Source organism: Columba livia, chromosome 5 (assembly GCF_036013475.1).
Source record: "Columba livia isolate bColLiv1 breed racing homer chromosome 5, bColLiv1.pat.W.v2, whole genome shotgun sequence".
NCBI classification, from domain to species: Eukaryota; Metazoa; Chordata; class Aves; order Columbiformes; family Columbidae; genus Columba; species Columba livia.
The window spans coordinates 48,536,456-48,557,886 of NC_088606.1; the positions used below are offsets into that span (position 1 = coordinate 48,536,456).

The following is a 21,431-nucleotide window of genomic DNA, read 5'->3' on the forward strand; positions in this document are numbered from 1 at the left end:
AAACCATGGTTTTATTGTCTATATCTTTTAAAAAAGGATTGCAAGACATGCTCACTTGGGATGTTCTTTGCTTCTTAAACCATGCACAGTTGTGTACCAGAGAAAGAAGTATATCTGCCTTTGCAGGTTTGTTCTCCACATGTGTTGGGGTGATGTCCCATACTGCAGACATCTCAAAGTGGTATGGAAGGCAAGAACTATGCTACTTTAGATTGAGAGAAACTGAAGAAGTTTCTTGTATCCTTGCTCACCACATTACACATGTACAAAGGCTTAATAGGCACTTATTGCTCAATCTTTCTGAAACATTTCACTCCAATGATACAGGCAAAGAAAGATTCCTGTTATCTCTTGAACATGTCTGAGGCATAAAGATTTACCCTGATTCTTCTGGGATTTTAATTGAAATACTTTGGAAATATTTTCCTGTTCAGTTCTGCACAGAAACAGGCCCATAAAACCTGGAATGAATACTATATGTTCATGTCAATGTTCAGAGCACAAGGCAGCTCAGGAAATTCGCCACTTATTCCTGGAGGAAGTTACCTTATACCAAATACCATACTTAGACCTAAACCATGACACACAAGGCATCAGGAGAGCTGAAGCATATCAGCAGCCAAAAAACAAACAAACAAACAAAAGAAAACCCTGCAAAAATAACAAACCATTCAGTCTAGTTTCAGTATCTGCACTTATTAACTTGACATTTTACTCTGAACCACATCAAAGGAATCACAGAATGTTAGGGATTGGAAGAGACCTCAAAAGATCATCTAGTCCAAGCCCCCTGCTGGAGCAGGAACACTTGGATGAGGTTACACAGGAATGTGTCCAGGCGGGTTTTTCCTCATAAGGACGATGCGCCACTCCCTTAAATCATCTTTGTTGCCCTGCACTGGACTCTCTACAGCAGTTCCCTGTCCTTCTGGAACTGAGGGGCCCAGAACTGGACACAATATTCCAGATGGGGTCTCACCAGGGCAGAGTACAGGTGAAGGAGAATCTCTCTTGACCTACTAACCACCCCCCTTATAATACACCCCAGGATGCCATTGTCCTTCTTGGCCACAAGGGCACAGTGCTGACTCATGGTCATCCTGCTGTCCACCAGGACTACCAGGTCCCTTTCCCCTACACTGCTCCCTAATAGGTCATTTCCTAACTGGAACCTGGGGATGTTCCTACCCAGATGCAATACTCTACACTTTTCCTTGTTACATTTCATTGAATTTTTCCCCGCCCAACTCTCCAGCCTGTCCAGGTCTTGCTGGATGGCAGCACCGCCTTCTGGCATGTCAGCCACTCCGCCCAGCGTGGTGTCATCAGCAAACTTGCTGACAGTGCACTCTATTCCCTCATCCAAATCCTTGATGAATATTGCGAGGGCGAAAAATCATGGTCTCCACACAATCCAATATGAATTCAAGCAAAGCCATTTATTACAGAATCAAGCCTCCTTTTATATGCAGTTATTTCCTGATCACGCGCCCACACTCCAAGCATGCATTAGCTGATTGGATATTGTCCATGTTCACAAGCTGTCCACGCGCCCAAGTCTCACTGCTAATAGGTCTGTTGATTTACATCTTGTTGAGGCCCTGAGGCCTCACTCCCACAGCAGGTGTTGTTTTTCAGTCTTCGAGCTGGCCTTGAGATTCCTTTGTCTTGTTCAGAAATAAATATCCATCTAATAGAAACCCATCCACACAACAACCTCAGGAAAATCTCTCAAATCTCCCACGGAATATATTGAATAATACTGGCCCCAGTACTGAACTTGAGGCACTCCACTAGATACAGGACTCCAACTAGACTCCGTCCCATTGACCATGACTCTCTGGCTTCTTTGGCCAGTTCACAGTCCACCTCACTACCCAATCGTCCAGACTGCACTCCCTCAGTTTAGCTGTAAAGATGCTATGGGAAACTGTAGGTCAAATGCCTTACTGACGTCAAGGTAGACCACATCCACCACCCTGCCATCATCTATGCACCTCGTTATGTCCTCATTTTTATGGTCAATGAGGTTGGTCAAGCACAACTTCCCCTTGGTGAAGCCATGTTGACTGCCCCTAATGACCCTCTTATCCCTGATATGCCTTGAGATGGCACCAAGGATATGTTGGTCCATCAGTTTCCCAGGGGTGGAGGTGAGGCTGACCGGTCTATAGTTACCCGGGTCCTCCTTCTTGCCCTTTTTGAAGACTGGAGTGACATTTGCTTTCCTCCAGTCCTCAGGCACCTCTCCTGTTTCCCAGACTTGGCAAAGATGATGGAGAGTGGTCCAGTAATGACCTCAGCCAGCTCCCTCAGCAGCCACGGGTGCATCCCATCCGGACCCATGGATTTATGGATGTCCAGATTGCCTAACTGCTCCCTAACCCAGTCCTCATCAACCGAGGCAAACTCCTCCATTGTCCTGCCTTCCTCTGGGGCCTCAGTGGTACGGTGCTCCTCAGGACAGTCTCCAGCAGAGTAGACAGAGACAAAGAAGGCATTCAGTAACTCTGCCTTCTCTGTATCTTCTGTCACCAGGGCACACACCTCATTAATCAGTGGGCCTACATTGCCTCTGCTGTTAGTTTTATCTGCCATGTATTTGAAAAAGGTCTTTTTGTTGTCCTTGAACCCTCTTGCCAGGTTTAATTTTAAGGAGGCCTTAGCTTTCCTAGTTGCCTCCCTACATCCTCTTACAACGGCCTTATATTCTTCCCAAGTGGCCAGCCTCTCCTTCCGTGATCTGTAAACTCTCCTCTTCCACTTGAGTTTGCCCAGCATCTCCCTGTTTAAACCACGCAGGTCTCCTGGCTCCCTTCCCTGACTTCCTATGTGTTGGGATGCTCTGATCTTGTGCCTGGTAGAAACAGTCCCTGAACACTAACCAACTATCTTGGGCCCCTTTACCTTCAAGCAGCCTCGCCCATGGGATTTCCCCTAGCAATTGCTTGAAAAGGCCAAAGTGTGCCCTGCTGAAGTCCAAGGTTGCAGTTCTGCTTGCTATTCTGTTCCTGCCACATGAGATCCTGAACTCCACCATTTCATGGTCGCTGCAACCCAGGCAGCCCTCAGCCTTTACTGCTTCTACCAGACCCTCCTTGTTAGTAAGGATCAAGTCCAGCAGTGCACATCTCCTAGTCGGCTCCTCCACCATTTGCATCAGAAAGTTATCATCAATGCACTGGAGAAACCTCCTAGACTTTGGCTGGCTGGCTGAGTAGTCCTTCCAGCAGACATCAGGGAAGTTAAAATCCCCAACGACAACCAGGGCATGTGACTGTGAAGCTGCTCTCAGCTGCCTGTAGAAGGCCTCATCAACTTCCTCATCCTGATCTGGTGGTCTGTAATAGACACCCACAAAGGAATCTCTCATAATGCTCTACAGTGTGACAACCGAAGGCTACGATCCTCACACAGTGACACCACTTTGTGAAGCAGAAAAGAGGTGCAGCATCAGACCTATTTTCTTTGGAAATGAAATGCTTTTGTTTTTATTAAGAATGTTTTAGTCAAGGAGGCTTCATTTTCTATTACTACAAAATGAAAAAGTACTTGGCTGGCATGCCAGGCACAAATTGTCCTTGCCAGTTACTTGAACTAGGCCAGACAAGCCGCTGAATAACTCCATCTCTATCCTGCTGATCACATATGCACTCAATAGACTCCACGTAAGAAATCTCAAAGCATTATATACTCACAGTGGTTGGAATGAAGACAGCTGTACAAATGTTAACTTTTACTGTGGATCAACACCTATGATGCAGAGGCGTGGAAGGTAAGTGCTCTGTTCTGGAGCTCACTGAACAGTTCCTGAAAGAGAAAGGCAAGTTGGGAGTCACTGAACAACTCAATTGTTTCATTCACCAGACTTGCTCTGCTTCCTACAGCACCAGTCAGTGGACCTGCATCTCCATTTTTCCATTTTCGATATCCATCTCTGGCATATGTTCCTCTGCTTGGAAACTCTTCAGCGTGGTCTCCTTCTGTAACCTTCTGTCTTATGTATTCCCCCTCCAGATAATTTATTTTTCTTGGAATATAATAGGAAATGCATACTCATCTGTTCTAAAAATCAGGCCTAATTATGGACTTAATTACATGACTGTATAAAATACAGTCATGGTACTTAATTATTCTTATTCCAAATAATCATTTGGAACGGTACTGGGAAAAATCCAGTATGTGGCCTTTTATATAATACTAATTTGTTTGCGTGGTGTTTGCAATCAAAGACATTAGTTTGATGATGTCATGCTCTTGGTTTAAGACAACAAAGCTAGTGTGTTGTAATCAGCACCAGCATGTACCAGCATCTCTTACTTTTTTCCCTACTGTTTTCCTGCTGTATGTCAGCCTAATATACACTGAAGAAATGTTTTATTGTGTACGTGCCAAGTATTTAGAAGATGCCTATCTCATTCTTAGGTTTTGGAAAGTCATGTATGCTGTGAAAAGTTCATATCCTTATAGTAGGATTTTCTTCTTTGTTTATGTCTACTTTGAGGGCTTCTTCATTTAAAAAAAAAAATGCATACAGAGGTAGTATCTGTATTTCATATTAATTTACTATGTAATGCTGTTATGCTGAGGAGCACTATTTATTTTTTTTTTGCCACTGTAAAAATAAAGGAGTCCAGTTGTCTTCTTAGCTGGATGTGTTCAATATGAAATTAGAGCACACTTCTAATTCATTGTTTGCACACATCTTACCCAGTATTAGTAGCAGTTACCTTTTTTTCAGTTCCCGATTTTTAAAATTGTCTGTATTTTCTTTCATATGCCTCAGTAAATCACTTGGTAGGCATCTGGTAAGCTGACACTCCTTGGAAATCTGGGGTTTGCAGTTTGGAATTTCCTGAGTACATACACTTAAAACTCAACAGTCATTGGTAAATGTTAAACTTTGTGCCAGGAATTACTATGACAGAACTTTCCTCTTCTGATTCATGATCCAAGTCTCCGTATTGTAGATAACAGTAGTTGATGCTGAAGGCTGGATCAGATTTAATCAAAACTGAAGATTAGAGTGTCTCTTTCCTGCTGTTTCTATTTCATGTAACTTCAGTTCACTGCTACAAAAGATATGAAATCTATCAGGAAAATAATAAAATCAAGCTATTCTCCAGCAAGTCATTTGTTTCTCATTTTGAGAGTAGGTTGCAAGGTGATTTTCTGCCTATGTATGAAGCAGCAATCTTCCAGGAATGCAGAAGTTTTATGTAGCACGTGTATCTTTATATTCAGGACATGCACAGCAAGTGACATTGTTAGAAACACATTTCCAAGCTTAAGGAGAAATTGATTATTTTTATATCATACAGTGCAGTGAGAGTACAAAAGTTCCTCTCAAAAAACAAATACTCAAAAAAAAAAAAAAAGTCATTCAAATTCATTCTCTAGGGAAACAAGAAACAGTAAGTTAAAACCTAACAGTGGTTTCTCTTCATGCTTACTCAGTGATGTAATTCAGTGATGAGAGTTCATTGGTTACATACAAGACTTGGTGTTATTTTAGACATATTTGGATATCCCACCTGGTCTCTAGCTGACACTCCTGAAGAGCAGCTGTTACCTCCTATGGCTTTAGCTTTTCTCTCTCTCTTTCTCTCTCTCTCTTTTTTTTTTTTTTTTTTTTTTGACTAGGTTGTCCTGTCCAGACAGATGAGATGAGGGATGAGTTAACTCTGAACATGACATGTGCCCTGACTAAACAGATGAGATCATGTGTGGGTTAACCCTGGGTATTTCTGTGTGGTAATGTGAAGTGAATGACAGACAATCACTCCACAGGACCAATTCAATTATGGATTTACTAGAAGCACCTGGTGGAATACAAATTACAGCAATTAGTGACTCAGCAAAAGTATGTTAATTACAGCAATTAGTGACTCGGCAAAAGTACATTGTAATATCACAGAAGTTGTTGATACATTGACAGCAAAAGTCCTTCAAAAAATGGTGGATTGGCAACAATGAGTAATTATAATGCAAAACTTAACAAGACCTTAGCAGCAGAACTTAAAATGATACTGCTTTTATATGTTCAAGAAAAAGGAAAAGAGAGAGAAAGAAGGAAAACTAAGATGTAAAAGAGACAGAGTAAGATATCACCACTCCACAGGTTATCGATCAAGCAATGATGTCCTATGGAGGGAGAGTGGTCGTGTTGAAGACTTTGGTCATGCTGTGCAGCATATACATGCCACACCTGATGCCACATGCAGGGTCATTTTATAACCCAGTTCATTTACATGTGGGTGGTTCAACTCCTCCCTCTGTTCACTCTTCATGAGGAAGAGTGAAACAGGTTTAAAGAGTCTTATTAGGAAGACTCTTCTGGAAATAGGTCTGAGGTCTTCAAACTAGGGGAAAGTCCATGGTACTGACCAGAAGTGAGTTATTTTGCCCATCAGGGGCAGCTGTTGATTCATGGTTTCTTCTGATGATTGGTTGTCTGTCATCCCAATTAGGCCATGGGGCCTTCACTGATTGCCTTTATCTTACAAGGTGTCTAACACCACAGCCAAACACAAAACCTTGGGAAAGTTAAGACGAGGTGTCTGTCTCCACAGCAATCTATCTAATCCTCCCAAAGTAACAAAACCTACATGCTTAAGGCACAACATGATCCTTTGTTCTGCTAAGAGTTGGGGGGAGTGCTCCAAGGTTGTCACACAGGTATAAAGGGCCACCACAATCCCAACACACAACTTGAGGGGTAAGAAAAATGAAAATAGTAAAAACAAATTATAAACCATGCTAACTTCAACAATGGTGTATTTTATATATCTCTCAGTAAGCAGCTTCTAAGAAAGTGATTTGGCAACAGTTACCTTGCTCTAAACTGTGAAACATAGTATGCGCTTTACATTAATGAGTCCTGCTTTAGTGAATCTTGAAAAATTAAAACAGTTTACAGACAGAAAAATAATCCTTTTGAAGGGATGCCAAAGCCTACTAGATTATAATTGATAGCAAACAGTTTATAAGGGAGGAAATAAAGTAATCTGAATTAAATGCTTCCTCTTGCTTTGCAGTAACCCAAAAGAAACCATTCAGAGTTGGCAGGCAAATGAATATAACATTCACAAACATACATATATAATAGTCACTTACCTTAAAGCCTCTGCTTTTGTCCTTTTGCAGAATCGGTGAAGACAAATATCAAGCAGTTCCTGACATAGGACTGGTAAACATAGAAGACAGTTTCAAGAAGCAGCAGAACTAGCAGAGATTATTCAAAGCCAGTGGGAAGATGGTGACTCAACCACTTTCTTGAACAGCTTATTCCAAAGCTTGACAATCCTTCATTGAAGAAATTTTTCCTAAATATCCAGTCTAAATCTCCCCTTTCTGAGATTACTGGAAAAACTGATTAAACATAGCCAGGTAAGAAATTATTCAAATTATTTAAACAATTGACATATAAATGTCCTCAGAGTGGTAGTCAGAATAAAAATAATCTTTATGCACACATTTTATTATCTATATAAATTTATATCTAAATCAAAACTTCTGCAAATGAACATCTTTGAAATTTTCACAGCAATTCTAATAAAAATATTTTTGACTATAGATATATATCAATAGTTGTTTGAAAACATCAGTGTATTCATAAATTTTTGGTAAACTAGGCCAGTAATTCTTTCAGTACCTTGAAACTAATTTTAAATGAAGAGTAAAAGAACATTAGATGTTGAGAACCTAGAAAAAGCCATCTTTGCATTTCCTGCCATCAGTGACATGGGGATCCACTCCAGAAAACTTATCTAGTCCACCCCCTGCACCCTGCCTCCCCCCGGCCTCAGTCCTGATGTATGCAAGAATCCAGAGTTCTTTTGCCACTGAGTTCTCTACAGAGTTACTGTTTTCCTGTCCTGATCTCTCTTGCTTTCTATTACTACATAGACAAAATGTTATCTCAGAAGAGCAAGCACTACCCACTAATATGACTATGCAGTAATGGTTGGTTGGTTGTTTTTTGGTTTTGTTGTTGGCTGGTTGGTTTGCCTTGTTTTATTTTTAAAGATGACATTTCCTCTGGCATTGATGCCTGTCTAGTCAATTCTGAAATGAAAAGTAAATTGGTAATTACCATCCACAACTAGTCACTTTGGTATAAACACTACACACACACACTACTGAGTCAGATACAGTGCACATTCACAAACAGATAATCACATTAAACAGCTTAAAAAGTAAATAGGACTCAGGTTTAGAAAAGTACAGAGAAAATAATAGCTTAGCCTATGCTTAAAACAGTCCTATTACCATTTGAATTTGAGAATATCCTTTTCTTGATTCACAGATTTATCAACAAACTTAAAGTATTCTTCAACAGTTGCAGGTTTTGCTTGGTGAGTTGATTGTCTTTTTATTCTTTAACAAAAATAATAATTTAAAACCTATCCAAGAGCACTAGACACATTATGTTTACACAAGACAACTCTTTCTACCACTACCCCCCCCAAAATACTATGATGACATATGTTATAAGGGAAAGCTACCTTCTCATACAAAGATTGCTTCATAGGTTCTTCATGGTATCCCTCTTAACCAAGAATATTTGCTCCTAGCTATCCTTTCACCTGTCTCATCACTTGTGTTTGAGCAACAGATGCATTGTTGCAATTACTTTCTTCAAATGTAATCTGGGCAGGTTTTTCTTAGGGGTCCTCCAGTGTTGTACCTATAGACACATACATTGACACATAATACATTAAGGAGGAAATGTTGAAGTCTCAGAAGGGGAAATCAGAAGCCTGTCTCTCTGTTCATCCTGTAGCCCAAATCTGAAAGGCTTTAACAAATGTGGTTGAAATAGCAGCTGACCCTCAGTCATCTCAGTGACCCTCAGTCATCATACCAGTCATCTCAGCATATACAGATATACATGTGCACAGGCACACATGCAAAGTATGCACACATGCTTTAAAAGGAGGCCCAAGAAGTAAAATTCCCTGTCTTAAATGTATTATGGAATATTAAAGTTTTAAAGTATCCAGTGTTTGCTTAAGACATGAACAGAAATCATCTGCTTATCCTTTATGGCTTAAAAAAGATCCAGGCATTCCTTGATAATCAATAAAATAGATATAACGCTATACAAAGGTAATTAAGCACAGGTGAAAAAGAGCACTTTCTTTTCACTTTCTTTCATCTTTTCTACCCTGTACAATAGGGCTTGTCTTCCAAAATAAAGATGACTTCCTGCAATTGCTGAAATGTAGTCTTTGGCCAGAATACCTCTCTCTCTCAGCTCAGATCTCAGTATTTAAGACATATGAATAATATTTAAGACACTCCTGATAAGTCAATTTAGTTTCATAAGCATTGGTGCTACTGGTAAAAATGGAATTGCTTATCTCCAGAAAAACAGTGAGTATGTACCTTCATAAGCACTGTTCTTCTAATACAGCTAAGTGTGCCACAGACTAACGATTATTAACACCACCATTATGTCAGCCTACAGTAGGGAAAATCTGTCCTCGTTCAAAACAAAAGTATTAACACAGCAGCAGTTCTGTTGTGGTTCTGTTTTTTCCTTCAACTTACAGAAAACGAAACTAGCTGCATTGTGACTAAAGGCATTGGAATGGAACTATTAACAAAAATATTGTGAAAAGGAACCAATAATCACATTTTTTCTCCTTTATTAGAATTATCCATTTCAATAAGAGGGCCCAGACCCTCTGTTTGTGGCTTTCCTGTGTAGTTGTCAGAATGATTGAAGTCTCACATTGCATACAAACATACAGGAAAAGCAGCCAAGGAGGTATCTCAAAGCATTGTTTAGGATAATTTAGCACATCCCAAAATGTCTCTTCTTTTCTAGGCTGGGAGTCACTCAGAATCATTAGCCCTTGTTATGAGCCTGAATAAGACATTACCCGCTTTGAAGACTACGATAATTAGATTGTGTTCAAAACAGGAATGGACAGAGGAAAGACTCCTAATCTGCCTGAAAAAAAGCTCTAACTCTTCTATACTTGTCAACAGGGAAATGTGAGATGTTTTAACATCTAGAATTTTTGTAGGCACAACCAGTTCATGCTAAGGCACATGGAGGACAGTGAGGTGATTTGAGACAGCCAGCACAGCTTCACCAAGGGTAAGTCCTGCCTGACCAACCTAGCAACCTTCTTATAATGGAGTAATTACATCAATGGGCAAGGGAAGGGCTATGTATGCTGTCTATCTGGATTTCTGTAAAGCCTTTGACACAGTCCCCCACAATATCTTTCTCTCTAAATTGGAGAGATATGGATTTAATGGATGGACTGTTTGGTGGATAAGGAATTGCCTAGATGGTCACATCCAGAGGGTAGGGGTCAATTGCTCAGTGTCTGGATGGACATTGGTGACAAGTGGTGTCCCTCAGGGGTCTGTATCAGGACCAGTACTGTTTAATATTTTCACCATTTACATAGACAGTGGGATTGAGTGCACCCTTAGTAAGTTTTGCAGATGACACCAAGCTGAGTGGTGCAACTGACACACCTGAGGAACAGGATGCCATCCAGAGGGAAGTGGGCCCATGCAAACCTCATGAGGTTCAACATGGCCAAGTGTCAGGTCCTGCACCTGGGTTGAGGAAATTCCCAGTATTAATACCAGCTGGGGGATGAAAGGATTGAGAGCAGCCTACAGAGAACTTGGGGGTACTGGTAGATGAAAGATTTGACATGAGCCAGCAATGCGCACTTTCAGCCCAGAAGGTAAATTGTATCTTGGGCTGCACCAAAAAGAGCACGGCCAGCAGGTCGAGAGAGATGATTCTGCCTCTCTGCTACGGTGAGATCCAATCTGGAGTACTATGGGGTGTTTCAAAAAAAGGCACCTAATTTCAAAGCAGTATATTTCACGATGACAACATCCTGTTTCCTCAAATTGTCAGTACCGATGACAAATGCTCTTTGGCATTGGTGGACCTATGTCAAAATGCTTTTGAAATGCACAGTGGACCACAATTACAGATTCAGTTTTGCCGAATTGCAGAACACAAAATGCCCTGTGTGGCAGGGATGCCATCTTGTGAATGACCGAGGCTAGGGGCTGTTCATGCACTGGGAGAGGCATCGCATGGTAATAATTTGAAACTCTATGCCCTGCCCTTTCAAGTGTTGAGAATTTAATTCATGAGCAGTTCATGGCTACAGAGATACAGTCATTTCAAATTGGGTGCATATTTTTGAAACTCCCTGTACATCCCCATTACAGGAAAGACAACAACCTGCTAGAGAGGGTCCAGAGGAGGGCCACGAAAATATCAGAGGGATGGAACAGCTCTCCTATGAGGAAAGGCTGAGAGAGTTGGGGTTTTTCAGTCTGGAGAAGGCTCTATGAAGAACTTATTGAGGCCTTTCAGTACTCAAAATGGGCATGTAAGAAAGATGGGGGCATAGTTTTTAGCAGGTCCTGTTACGACAGGACAAGGGGTAATGGTTTTAAAGTAAAGGACAGGAGATTCAGGCTAGACATGAGGTTTGCCCAGAGAGGCTGTAGATGCACCATCCCTGGAAATATTAATGGTCAGATTGGATGGGGCTCTGAGCAACCTGATCTAGTTGAAGATGTCCCTGCTCCTTGAGAGTGGGTTGGACTAGATGACCTTTGGAGATCCTTTCCAACCCAAACTATTCTATCATTCTATGATTTGTGAAATGACTCCGAAATAATTCTTGTCTCTCTACTCTTGTGTGGAAAAAAAAAAAAGTGTGAATATTATTTTCATTTTAATCTGTGTATTGCTTGTATTATAAAGTAAAGTATTATAAAGTAAACCTGCCCTAGAATACTTGCCAAAATAAGCAAGTGAGAAAGCAACATATTGCATTTATAATTATTTGGTGGAGATTTACACTATAAGCCAGAAGTCTCAACAGAGTTTCTTTCTGATCAACCAAGGGATCCATTATAGTTCCTCCTTTCCATGTAAGGAAGAGGAAACAGCATGATGCTGCCTGCTAAAACCTAGAGAAACTCAGTGGATGCTGCTAATGGAAACTGGGACATGACAGAGCAAGTATAAGCACCTGCATAAACAAATAGCCTCCATGGATATTTAACCTTTTAATTTATTTGGCAAGGAGGAAATTAAAAGTGCAGCAAAGTTGCAAAATGAAGCATAATTACACCTATTTTCCTAAGACAGGCAGCTGAAACAGAAATTGGTTGATGTCTACGTCAACAGAGAATATCCTACAAGATTCAGTTGCTTGGGTTCCTGCAAAGTGAAGTGAACAGCATGCTGTGATAAGCATTACACAGACAATATAAAAATCATGAAACTGTAGGAGAGAGATCTGCTGCACTAATGATTCGGTATGTGCTTCCTACAACAGTGACTAGAAATAAAAATGTTCATAGCTGTCCTTTCTTCCTGTCTAGGTCTAGGCCACACAAGAGGAACTTTTGAGGTATAGAAGAGAAACTTCTCTTGATCTCTTAAGGACATAAATAGTGGTATTCATTAACATCGCATGGATCATTTTCCTTAGTACAGGTATGTTATTTTCCAGCTGGTTATTTCTCATAATAACACAAATGTTTAATTAGCCAGGTAGAGCAATTTTCGTGGAGAAGGGGAACAACAGTATGGCTACTGTATCTGAATAATTACCCACTGTGATGCCTACACATCGAAGCAAAACTGATACAAAAGGGAAGTAGTTCAAACTGAATTCAAGCAAATAGTGACAGCTTTTCACTGATACAGTTTAGGTAGATATTGTAATCGCACAAAGTAGCTAGTCAGGCTTCCAGTAAACGATTTGCACTCCAGTTTAATCAACACATGGGTCTTCACCCAGATCCTAAATTTCTGTTTCTTGAACATTTACTGGTTAGCATGTTTCTACAAATCTCCAGCAGGCTATTGTGAACATCCTCCTGCTTTATTCAAACATGATTACAAATAAAGAAATCACAAGAGGTTATAAGTTTAAAACTTTTGCTTAACTGACAACTTTGAATAGATCTGTTTAATCTATTATGATGTAATTGCCACACTGACTTAAAGGAATCTGCTCTCTATGCCTTCAACATTTTGGGGACAATTGGAACTAAACATCATTGAATATGAGTCACTAACGTGCCCTGGCAGCCAAAAGGTTAATTTATGTCCTGGGGTACATTTAGCACAGCATAGCTAGCGAGTTGAGGAAGCAGACTGTCCCACGCTACACTGCACGGATGTGGCCTTACCTCAAGTACTGTGTTCAGTTTTGGGCACCTCAATACAAAAAAGGACATCAAACTATTACAGTGTGTCCAGAGGAGGGTGATCAAGATGGTGAAAGGTGGCTGAGGTCACTTGGTTTGTTCAGCTTAGAGAAGGCTGAGGGGTGACCTCACTGCAGTCTACCACTTCCTCAAGGAGGACTGGGGAGGGAGAGGTGCTGATCACTCTGGTGACCAGCGACAGGACACAAGAAAATGGAATGAAGCTTGTCGAGGGTTAAGATTGCGGGGTGACAATAAAACCATGGCAGATGTATTGTTAACCCCCTCTCCCCCCCCCACACTTCCCCCTTCCTCTTCCCCCTTTTCACTAAGGAGAGGCGATTGGGAGGAAAAGAAGAGAGTGAAGAGAGTTGGAAAAAAAAATTAAAGATGTTTTACTAATGCTACTAATAAGAATCGAGAAAATAATACAAAATATACAAAACCAATCTTGAAAGTCTCAGCGACTGCAGAGCCGGCACCTGAAGTCCTGGATTAGACTCTGCAGCCAATCGGAGCTGGATTCAGTCTCTCACTAGGCCTCAGTTCGCAGGGACGACTAGCAAGGTCCTCTCCTAATGTCGGCCATAAGCAGCAGGGAAAAGGGCAAAAGGGAAAAGGCAAAAAGGAAAAGCACACGAGATCCTCGTGATCTCCCACTTTTATATGAAGTATTCACGTGAATGGAATGTTATACACAGTTGGTCAGTTTCTTGCTCACTTGTTTCTCGTCGCCCCTCTCGCGAGATGTCCATCTGTGCTTATCAATAAGTTTGCATTCCATTGCTAGGTTTACCAAAACATGTGTCTGGTTCTCCAGGAAAATGCAGTTAATATGAAGGCTTTAGCTGACAGGCAAATTCACTGAAAGAGATACTTGTTTTTAACAAAACCAGGACAAAGCTGCATCAGTGGAAGTTCAGACTGCATATTAGCAAAAGTTTCTTCACTGAGAGGGTGGTCAGACAGTGGCACAGCCTCCCCAGGGAAGCACCAAGCCTGACAGTGTTAAAGGAGTGTCTCGATGGAGCTCTTAGTCAGATGGTCTAGTTTTAGGCAGTCTTATACGGAGCAGGGAGCTGGGCGCAATGATCCTTATGAGTCTCTTCCAACTTGATATATTCCACGATTCTGCAATTGAGTTCTGCAGGAAGTGCTATACAATAATCAAGGTTTCCATCTGATCTTAATTCCAACAGAACAAGGCAAATTAGTGTTTACTATACCTTCTTTATTCATATCAGGTGCTTTCTGAAATACTTCAAAACCAAACATCAAACCATTAAGCTATATTTTAAACTCAAGAATAACCACACACTAAAATAGTTCGGTGACTATATTTACACTTAAAGAGATCCCAGAAAATTAAAAAAAAAAAAACAGGCTTTTCAGTCTGCCATTTTCTGGCCTTTCTGTATTTTCAATTTTCCCTTCAAAACAAGTCTTTCCTTGAATGAAATTATCAAAAACAGTGGCACCATCAAGGCTTGCACCAAGCTAATCCACCAATTAAGAGTACAGCAATATCTAGGTTCTCATTTCTGAAGTGATCAGCTCTATGTGCTGAGATCAACAGGTTAATTTATACACTTTATTTGGAAATGAATTTTGGATAAATATGCATATATTTCTGGTAGTCTGCAAAATACAGCAAGAGAAAAAAATAAAGCACAATTTATGCACTTTTCTGTAAAACAACATTTCATTTTTCATGCTACGTTACTATAGTCAGAAAGGAAACTGATAGGATACACACTGAAGATAATTCTTTATTGTGCTAACATCCTTTTAAAGCCACCGCAGCAATGCTCATCTTCCTTGCATCTTGAGATCAATTTCATGCTCATCTTAGATACACTCTTTCTGCAAGAACAGTATCTAGCTGGCATATTTTTAAAGGTTTGCTAGAACTTTAATTTAAATGACACATTCTCAGAGGGTTTGGCCTTGCTGCTTAAAACCAGCAGAGAAATCCCTACTCAGCTCTGTCATCTGGCTGAATTAAATATGGAAACTTTCCTATGTTTCTAAAACTTAACCAAGTACACAAAGACTAAAAGGGAAGGATCAGAATGTTTAAATTAATTAGGAAGGGTTACCAAAACATTAATCTCATTTTATTGGACTAACATTTAGCTAAGACTTGGAAACCTTAAGCAAAATGAAAAACCATCATCATCATAAATATAAAAACAAGTACACTGAACAACCATATTTTTCCATATTTCTTACTTACAAAGCACTATGTGATTCAATTACTTTTTGAACAACAACAACAAAAAAAACCAAAATCAAACCAAAAAAAAACTCCACCAAAAAATGCCAACGACAGTCTATAAACAGCAATTGGTGAAGAGGAATTTGTAGCTGCTAGGACGCTTCTTAAATGGTAATGCTTAAATGATAATGAAATTACTTATTAGTAGGCTTCAGGGTAAAGGAAATAATAGCCATGTACTTCTGATCCATGATGCACTATAGTACTAGATGAGAATCTCTCCTGATCTGGAAAACTCAGAAAAATATTAACAGCAGGCAGATGGCTAGTTAGATTTTATTAGTTGTGCAGCAGTACTTTTTAAGAAGTGAAGGGGTATTTTCTTTCAAAACTTTGAAAAAAAAAATCTCTAATTTCAAGAATAGAATAGCGTGAATCAGGGGAGTGAAGGCAAATCAGTCATGAACAAGAAGCTGAAAAACAGCCCTTCCACAACAGGAAAGTTGTACAGAATGTAAGTTAAAATATTACCTACATGAAAGACAGCAGAATTTACTCTCATCACTAGATTAATTGGTACAATGATGTAATAAATTATTTATGAACCTTGCAGCAGTACAAAAAATAACCAGCATAAGATCAAATTGAACAAATAGCTCAAGAGTATTAGTTTTCATAGAAACAAAGAATGGTTTGGGTTGGAAGAGACCAAGGGATTACATATAGGAAGATTAATTACAGAAATTTTATTTCATAAGGAATATACTGTAGGAAAAAAAGATTCAAAAAAGGCAAATATTCTGACAGTATAATCACGGGTACGGATTAAAGTTCACACACAGTTCAATACTTGCCAAGAATCACAAAGTTGAAAAACAGCTATCCTTTATTTTTATCTAACTATGCTTCTTGCAAAGGAAAATTATATGAAGAAAGTAATATTCCCCAAGTATATCCTAAAGGCAGATATTTCCAGCAGATGTTAGCATACAATGTAATTTTTTTTTTTTTTAGTTCTTCAATAAAGTAGATGTCTTCATGGTATTTCTTGCTTAAGGCATGTGAAAAAGATGTTGTCAGAAGACATCTGAAGGAATAAATCAGGAAAAGTTATGCTTTTCATCTGTAAAATGTTTACTTCAAAGCAAATTTTCTTGAAATAACTATTTTGTACAGTTTACTTTCTAGGCCATTCTATCCATTGTCCCCATCCCCAAATCCACAAATTCTTCAGGAAGATATTCAACTTTTTATTTTCTGTATGGGGAATTACTTGTTGTCTCACTTTTGCTGAAGGGGTAGATGTCGCCAAGGGGTATGATTACTTTGAAATAATGAGATCTGACTGCTATCATATGTCTGAATTCCAGAGATTTCCTTCACAGACTGATGGCTGGAAATCACATACATATATCTCAATGTCAAATGATAATGCTAGCAAGCAGGCAGGTATAAAGAAATTGGAATTAAAGCTTGTATTAGCCTTACTGAGATTTCCCTAGTTCAAAAGTTGTAAAGGTTTATTTAACCTGGAGAAAAAGTTGCATTGTCTTCATCTGTTTTTTTTTGAACACAGAAAGTATAATGGCTGTATTTAGTAGGCACAGGAATGAGACACTATAAACATTCTATACTTACATACAATAGCGCCTTCCAGTGGCTCCAAAAGCAAAACATACTGACTCACACTACATGAGCACACATACATGCAAAACTACAGTCATACACGTAAGTCACACAGCCCTTAACTGTGGACAGCTACAGAGTAGAATATACAAATTCTGGGGAGCACACAACACTAGAGCACCAAATACAAAATGAAGAACAGTATATCAGATTTTAAATTAGTCTACAAATTCTCTTGGGCAGAGTGGATTTAGCTATGCAAACAATGAGAACTTCTTGTACGCTATTAAGAACAATATGGACAATTAAGGACAATTGGTGGGTTTTCACTTCAAAGTAACATGGGACTGACAAACAACTTTGGAAAAAATCATGGTTAACCATATAAAATCATAAATTAATCTTCTACCACTGAGAAACTTCTGGAAATATAGAATGGATATCACTGTTGCACAGTAAACTAGATTAGGTAGCCAAAATCTCTCCCTCCTGTTCGATTAAGAGTTAATGAAATTTATGGTAACACAACAAGCCAAGGAAGCAAACTCATTTAGCAAAAACTCTCAAGTCAGTATTAACGAAAGGTTCTGTCCTGCAATTAGCTTTTTAAATTATGGCAGCAGCTCAACAAAAAGTCCTCCAAGTCTTTAAAAAAAGTACCTGCACAAACAAGAATAAGACAAACTCCCAGAATTCTACTGACTATTTACATTCTCACCAGGTCCTGTAAATGCAGTTACTTCATTACAAACACATACAATATGTGGTTCCGTTTTTATATATAAGAAAAAAATTAATCTACTTATGTTAATTTAAACTTCAGGCCACTGTACTTAAGCCTCTAAGTTAGAATTCAATATACACTGATAATGAACACTTTCTACTCACATATTTATTCTATCCATGCAAAGAAGAGCATTCATCAGCAAATATTCAGTGTGCAAAATTTGACCTTTCATACTGGAACCTCTATGAGATTAAGAGATCAAAGCTAGTTTTTCATCACAAGACTGCTAGCACAATTAACTTTGGTTTTAAGTTAACCACAATATCTCAAAGGACCCAAAAAATAGTCCTGCTTGACCAATTTAATTTCTTTGTACAACCGGGTTACCCACCAAGGTTGACCACCGGAAGTCTGCAGATACGGTATTTTTGGATTTCAGTAAAGCCTTTGACACTGTCTCTCGCTGAATCCTCCAGGACAAGATGTCCAGCATACAGTTGGATAAACAATGCAGTGGGAGAACAATCTGCTGACAGGCCAGGCTCCATGGGGTTATGATGTTGGGCTGGCAACCATTCACTAGCAGAGTTCTGCAGGGATCCATCTTGGGGTTTATACTCTTCAATGTCTTCATAAATGACTTGGACATAGGACTTGAGGGAATACTAAGTTCACCAATGACACAAAATTGAGAGGAGCTTGTTGACACTCTGGAGGGCAGATAGGCCCTGCAGAGGGATCTGAACAAACTGGAGAACCACGCAATCACCAACCACATGAAGTTTAACAAGGGCAAGTGCTGGATTTTGCACCTGGGACATAGGCAACCCTGGATGTACATATAGACTGGGGAATGAGATGCTGGAGAGCAGCTCTGCAGAGAGGGATCTGGGGGTTCCGGTCAATGGCAATTGGAATATGAGCCAACATTGTGCCCTGGCAGCCAAGAGGGCCAACGATGACCTGGAGTGCATCAAGCACAGCACTGCCAGCCGGTCGAGGGAGGTGATTGTCCCACTCTGCGCTGGTGCGGCCTCACCTGGAATACTGTGTACAGTTCTGAGCACCACAGTATAAAAAGGATACAAAGCTACTAGAAAGTGTTCAGAAGAGGGCTACAAAGTTGGTAAAGGGTTTGGAGGGGAAGCCGTATGAGGAGTGGCTGAAGTCACTTGGTTTGTCCAGCCTGGAGGAAACCGAGAGGAAACCTCATTGTAGCCTACAGCTTCCTCACGAGGGCAAGAGGAAGGGTAGGCACCAATCTCCTCTCTCTGGTGACCAACGACAGAACCGGAGGAAATGGCAGAAAGATGTGCCAGGGGAGGTTTAGGCTAGCCATTAGGAAAAGGTTCTTCACCAAGAGGGTAGTGGAGCACTGAAACAGGTTCCCCAAGGAGGTAGTCATGGCCTCAAACCTGGCAGTAGTCAAGAAGAGACTAGACAATGCTCTCAGACACATGGTGTGAACTGTGGAGTTGTCATATGCAGAGACAGGAGTTGGACTCGATGATCCTTGTGGGTTCCTTCCAACAGGGGACATTCTGTATTTTTACATTTTGTTGTATTGAAGAAGGTATCTGAATTGGGGCAACTCCTGAATTTAAAATATGTTAATTAATTCCAAATGAAGTTAACAAAAAACCTTTTTTATTTAAAAAAAAAAAAACAAAAACAAACACAAAAAGTTGTATTCAATAAATGTTGGTCGCATCAAAAAATAAAAATCAACGATGCCAAGATTCCATCCTTTATGGAGAATGCATATATTCAGACAAATTTAATCTCCTCTCTGCAAGGCATTAGATTATGTGGTTATCTTAAAATACTGGAATAAAGATGCACCTACAGTTTAAATGTGTTTTAATGAGCTCTAGTCATACAAAGGAAGCTGTGGCTTTCGCCAGATTACTTAATATTTTGAGAAATGACTTTATCTATGGTCTTAGTCATTCTCAGAATTTCCTATAATTCCTTTTCCCTATTTATCTCCACTCATCTTGCTTTCCTCAATGTACCTTTTAGTAAAGGACAAGACAAAGAACTATCTGTTCTTTGTACATCTGTACAACTGTTCTTTTTACATCTGTAATGTAAATGAAATTAAACCAAAACTTTTTTGGCTTCTTTGCTCTTATGTAGGAAATCACTGAAATGTCTGTCAAAATCTTATAAACATTATTTCAGTCTAATTAAATGGCACAGTATACCAGAGAAGTCTTATGAAAACTGAAAAACTTTGCACTGAAGCAACGTAACTTAGCTACTCGGTTATCTCAGTATTGACCAGCACTCATGTCAACACTTAGCTAAATTATGGTTCTTGCTTTCCTCACTCTAAAAGCTAGATATTTAACCTTTAAAATAATGCATTCCATCACAGCACAGGAAAGACCCCAGCTGGAGTACTACATCTACCTCTGGAGTCCTCAGCACAAGAAAGACGTGGACCTGCTGGAGCGAGTCCAGAGGAGGGCCACAGAAATAATCAGAGGGATGGAACATCTCTGTTATGAGGGAAGGCTGAGAGAGTTGGGGTTGTTCAGCCTGGAGAAGACTCTGGAGGGACCTTATTGCAGCCTTCCAGTACTTACAGGTGGATTATAAAAAAAGATAGGAACAAATTTTTTGCATGGCCTATTGTGATAGGACAAGGCATAATGGTTTTAAACTACAGGAGGGTAGATTCTGACTAGATATAAAGCTGCCCAGGGAGGTTGTCTCCTTCTCTGGAGACATTCAAGACTCGTCTGGACACATTCCTGTGCAAACTGTTCTAACTGTACCTGCTTTAGCAGGTGGGTCGGACTAGATGATCTCCAGAGGGTCCTTCCAACCCTAACCATTCTGTGAAGAAATTTTTTTTATGATGAAGGTGGTGAAACACTGGAACAGGTTGCCCAAAGAGATGGCAGATGCCCCCACCCCTGGAAACATTCAAGGTTAGATTGGATGGGGCTCTGAGTAATCTGATCCAGTTGAAGATGTCCCTGCTTGTTGCAGGGGAGATTGGACTAGATGAGCTTTAAAGGCCCTTTCCAATCCAAATTATTCTACAATTCCCTTTGAAGTTTCTTAAAGTTTACTTGAATTTTCCATTACGGAGGAGACTGACTTTTCTAGACAAATGTTATACACCATTAGCACTAAGCGTTTAAAGAAATGTAATATGTTAACTTTAAAGTCTTATCTTTACAGTATAAAACCTGGTCAATGTGAAAGACTAAAAGAAAGAAAATTAATACTTTTTCATGTTAATTTAATAAATTACATATTTTAGTTGTCCATCTGACAGTAAAACAATCTATACAGAAAAACAATCCCAAGTACATAACAATTATCTATGTTGTCCAAACATGCAGTGAACTGAATTTAACACAAGGCAAGTCGCATTGGATTCTCTATGTTGGCTTTCAAGGTCTCCAGAAACTTTGAAGCCAATTCATCATCTACCACCCGACCATCACTAGAAAGAGTCACTGTCATCAGTTGATGCTGCTTAAGTTTCTCATTCCCTTCTTCATCTTCCACAATCTTGAACTCTGTTCTTGCTCGGCCCACAGCTAGGATGCAGGCCTGTGGAGGGTTTATGACTGCAGTGAAATCGTTGATACCAAACATGCCCAGATTTGAGATACT

At 39.8% G+C, this 21,431-nt stretch overlaps 1 protein-coding gene and 1 long non-coding RNA gene across 3 annotated transcripts in view; one reads left to right on the forward strand and one right to left on the reverse strand.

Annotated features, from left to right (window-relative positions):
• The first annotated feature begins 3,633 nt into the window (after positions 1-3,633).
• On the forward strand, positions 3,634-15,555 carry LOC135579602 (uncharacterized). Its single transcript, XR_010473052.1, has 5 exons — positions 3,634-3,775; positions 7,147-7,389; positions 8,309-8,357; positions 10,038-10,111; positions 12,391-15,555. It is a non-coding gene; the product is annotated as an uncharacterized LOC135579602 (long non-coding RNA).
• The window catches only part of PDHX (pyruvate dehydrogenase complex component X), a 75,067-nt gene continuing 67,231 nt past the window's right edge, over positions 13,596-21,431 (reverse strand). Inside the window, exon 11 of one of the 2 annotated variants that reach the window (XM_021284549.2) lies at positions 13,596-16,529. In XM_021284549.2, coding sequence (XP_021140224.1) covers positions 16,343-16,529 — 187 coding nt within the window. In that variant the 3' untranslated portion in view covers positions 13,596-16,342. Of the gene's footprint in view, positions 16,530-19,420; positions 21,430-21,431 lie in introns of those variants that run through there. The other variant, XM_005500229.4, reaches the window with a different exon arrangement.